Source organism: Musca autumnalis, unplaced genomic scaffold (assembly GCF_047663935.1).
Source record: "Musca autumnalis isolate F117 unplaced genomic scaffold, ASM4766393v1 scaffold_1, whole genome shotgun sequence".
Lineage (NCBI taxonomy): Eukaryota > Metazoa > Arthropoda > Insecta > Diptera > Muscidae > Musca > Musca autumnalis.
This window is the reverse complement of record NW_027411644.1, coordinates 272,496,698-272,501,173: the sequence shown is the minus strand read 5'-3', so window position 1 is coordinate 272,501,173 and position 4,476 is coordinate 272,496,698. Positions and strand designations below refer to the sequence as shown.

General features: G+C 33.5%; 1 protein-coding gene across 1 annotated transcript; it reads left to right on the top strand.

Moving 5' to 3' along the window:
* The first annotated feature begins 2,273 nt into the window (after positions 1-2,273).
* Positions 2,274-4,136, top strand: LOC141391932 (UDP-glycosyltransferase UGT5-like). Its single transcript, XM_073964682.1, has 3 exons — positions 2,274-2,517; positions 2,792-4,018; positions 4,087-4,136. The coding sequence occupies exons 1-3, from the start codon at positions 2,274-2,276 to the stop codon at positions 4,134-4,136; spliced, it is 1,521 nt and encodes a 506-aa protein (XP_073820783.1).
* Positions 4,137-4,476: the final 340 nt, after the last annotated feature.

Below are 4,476 nucleotides of genomic sequence, written 5' to 3'. Positions count from 1 at the left end.
TCCCAATATTTCGCAATTTTTAAATTGCATCTTCAGGGGATGATCTACAATGACATTAAAAATTTTGTATAAATATAAATACTTGTATCACAGTAATTTGAAGATAAACACATTTGCAAATATTAAAGCGATTATAATTAACTTACAATACGTAAAAACTATTAACAGTCAAGTATTTCTTAAGAACTAATGTAGTTTCACTACCATTGTCTGTTCGTTGTAAATATTGCACTGAAGTTACTACGTATTGCATGATCTCTTTTTTGTCAAATATCTATAACAGTAGGCTGTGTTGTCAGTATCGCTCTTATAGTTTATCTTCTTCTTCGTTGGGATGTTGTTGATGTGCAGCATCTCCAATGTTAGACGTCTGTTATAATTGTTCTCCATTTGCAGTACACGTACATTGTCGAAGTTTGGTATGTGGTTGTTAAGCTTACAGTGGTCCGCAAGCGCTGTTCTTTGTATTGTATTCTGATGTCGTAATTTTATATCAGATTTATGTGCCGATAATCTTGTTTTTAGTTTATTTTTCGTGGTCCCCACATACACCTTTCCACATTTATCATCTTCGTTTCCATCACATTCAATTTTATATATTACGTTATGTTTTTCAAGTTTAGGAATTTTGTTTTTGGTTTGGCTGAACAGACGTTTTAATGTGTTGCCTGTTTTTTGGGCTATATTATATTTATCATTGTCAAAGAAATTGGAATTTTGGAATCGTTCTGAAATTACTGGTACATATAACATAGTTTTATATATCTTCTCTTGTTTATTCCCTTCATATTTTCCTTCGGTTTGACGTGTTTTGCAGTTGTTTATTAAGTTCTCAATTAAAGAATCAGGGAAACTGTTTTTGGTTAGTATTTCCATTATTTTATTTTTGTTATTTTTATGGAACTTGGCATCGCTCACATTAAGGACTCTGTTTATGAGGTTACGGGCTGTATTTATGATCATACGTTTTGGATGTTTAGAGTGGTAGTTTATAATCCGACCAGATGCCATCGGTTTTTGGTACCAATCTATTTCTAGGTTTTCGTTAACTCTTTTTATCAGCATGTCTAAGTAAGCAATGGAATCATTGTCCTCTTCTTCCATTGTAAATTTTATATTTTTATTAAAGCTATTTAATGTCCTTAATGTATCTACTATTGCACATTTTTCTATAATAACAAATAAATCATCGACATATTTCGTCAATATTGCTGGTTTCGTCATTAATTTTCCCATACAGTCGTCAAGTAGTTTCTCCATAACAATATCTGCCACAATCGGAGAAGCCGGTGACCCCATCGGTAATCCTTTCTTTTGCTTATATATTTTATCGTCGTATTGAAAGTACCGATTGTCTTTAATGCAAAATTTCAGAATATTTAAGAATAGGCTCTGAGACATATTCGTATATTCCTTTATTACATCCCACTTTTCTTCAATTATAGATAGACCCAAATCTACAGGAATGCTAAAAATGCTTAAAAATATCGCATAGGAGGAGCCTGTTTTCGGTGGCCTGTTTTCGGTGTAGCCTGTTTTCGGTGGCCATCCCTGTTCACTGACAATTTCAGGAACATCGGTTCAGTAGTTTTTGCAAAAAAAAAATTAAATTGAGAACAGTTGGTGTGGAAAAATTTATTTTCATAAAAACCTATGTTGGGTAATGACGGCATTTGATTTTAATTCATAAAGGTATGGTCTTTTTTTAAATATGGCAAGGGGAAGTACCCCGCCCCTTCCGAAATTCAACAAAATTTGTAGCCCATTTTAACCGGGGGCCATCCCTGTAAATTCCCTGACAATTTCAGAAAAATCGATTCAGTAGTTGTTGTAGAATAAAGTGGACATGGTCAAATTTTCTTTGCATAAAAGCCTAGGTCGTGTTATGGCGAACATTTCACAAAAAGAATTATCCAAATCAGTCCAGCCGTTCTCAACTGATGCCATTACCAACCAACGACATTTGAATGTTAAGAATGTGATTATAATTTTTTTATTCACACATAGCTAAAGTAGCAACGATCGAAATTATTTATTATTTTTCGGAACAATGAAATTTATGTTGTTGTTGATAATCCCCAATCTGTTGTTGCTTGCAAAATAATGCACTTTATCATCATATGAGGGTATAGTCTAAATGCGTGCATATCTATGTGTATATGCAGAATGTTGTCGAACGTTAAGAATGTGACAAATACTTATTTATTCGCAGTTAGTCAAATTATTGAACTCCGCCAGTAACGATCGCAGTTATTTGCTTCAATAACGGAACAATGAAATTTGTTTTGTTTTTGATCATCACCAATCTGTTGTTGCTGCCAAACTTCGGAAATGGCGCAAAAATTCTATCAATATTTCCATATCCCGGACCATCTCAATATATGTTTATTTTTCCACTGCTAAAGGCTTTGGCAGAAGGAGGTCATGAGGTCACATCAATTTCCACATTTCCCCAGACGGAGAAATTGAAAAATTTCAGAGATATTCCGATTATGGCGAATGCTCATATTTACGAAGGTAAATAAAATTCCATTGCATAAACAAATTTGTAAATTTTTATTTTTTAGGTTGTAGAATTTGGAATAATACCTACCCCAGTAAGACCTAAAATGTAAGATGGAAGCTCCTAACCTATAAAAATGCTATTTGTATTTGGGTACCGTTCATAGTCCACCACTTCTTTCATTGCTGTTACTACTGCAATAGACAAAAGGCGTTACACTGATCCGTTTATGTTTTAAAAATTTTTCTTTCGCCCACAATTCTAAATGTTATTATTTTATTTTTACAGATTTTTTATCCGAAACTGTTGAAATGAAACACAAATGGTTGTTTGAAGAATTGCTGTATGCTTCCAGATTTAGTGAAAATATAATAAAGAACATATTAGAAGATAGCGAAGTGAAGAAGTTAATGCACAGCGAACATTTCGACTTGATTATTGTGGAAATCCTAATGACGGAATCCCTCTTGGGATTGGGTGAATATTTTAATGCCCCAACTGTGGGTGTTTCGACTTTTGGTACAATTAGCTTTGTGGATTATCTAGTGGGAAATCCCATACCTCTGTCATATATACCACATATGGATTTACCCTATCACAATCCCCTCTCGGCTTGGCAAAGAATGTCCAATGTCATAATGGAAATTGTTGATAATATGTTGGTGAATTACTTAATGCTGCCCCGCCAACAAACATTATATGAAAAATATTTCCCCAATGCCACGATGAGTTTAAATGAAGCCCGCAAAAATGTTTCTTTGGTTTTGTTGAATGACCATTTCACCTTGCGTCAACCGCGACCTTATGTGCCAAATATGATTGAAGTTGGTGGTTTGCACATTAAACAAACCCCTGATCCTTTGGAGCAGGAGTTGCAAGACTATTTGGATAATGCCTCGGAGGGAGTAATTTACTTTTCAATGGGTTCAAATGTGCAAAGTAAAGATTTGCCTAAAGAAAAACTAAACATTTTCTTGGATACATTTAGAAAACTGAAAATGAAAGTTTTATGGAAATTTGAAACGGAAAATTTGCCCAATAAACCTGATAATGTCCTTGTGCGTAAGTGGTTCGATCAACCTGCCATATTGGCCCATCCCAATGTAAAGCTGTTCATTTCCCATGGAGGTTTTTTGAGTACCGCCGAAACAATATTTTATGCCAAACCAATATTGGGTATACCATGTATGGTTGATCAATTTATGAATGTTAGATATGCCGTGAAGGCAGGATATGCCTTAAGCTTGCGTCTTGAAGAAATTTCCAAGGAATCTTTCAAGGCAACAATTTTGGAATTGTGGCATAATCCACGTTATACCCAAACTGTTCGTCGTATATCACAACGTTTTCGTGATCAACCATTAACTCCATTACAAACTGCCATCTATTGGGTGGAATATGTCTTAAGACATGAGGGCGCTGTCCACATGCGTAATGCTGGCCAGGATTTAACATTTATACAATATCATAACATTGATGTTTATATTATATTATCTTTAATATTCATTATTATTTGTATTACTTTCATTTATTTAGCTACATTTATTTTTAAAAATCTCTTAATACAATCTAAAAAACAAAAGACCAAGAAAAACTGAAGTATGTACGTTACAGCGAATATTTATTTTATTAATTGATACTTTTTTTTGATATTATATTGATTGTAAACAATAAATATTAAACTAGCAAGTCATTGTAATAATAAAGAGTTTTCTTTTTTCACAAATAACAAAGCATCGTCTTTATCAACTGAGGCAAGAATGTGTTTTTGCCCCGCATAATAATTATCAATCATTAAGCAACAATTACAAGCACTTCGATTATCTTAAATATTATCGCAAATTTTGGACTTTGTTCAGCTTTGTTTCAAATGGGGTAGAATATGGAACGATTTTGTATATATTCACAATAGAAACTTGTGAACAAACCTTAGCATAGGTCAGTCTGGTTTGTGTGTAATGACTAATAACCAG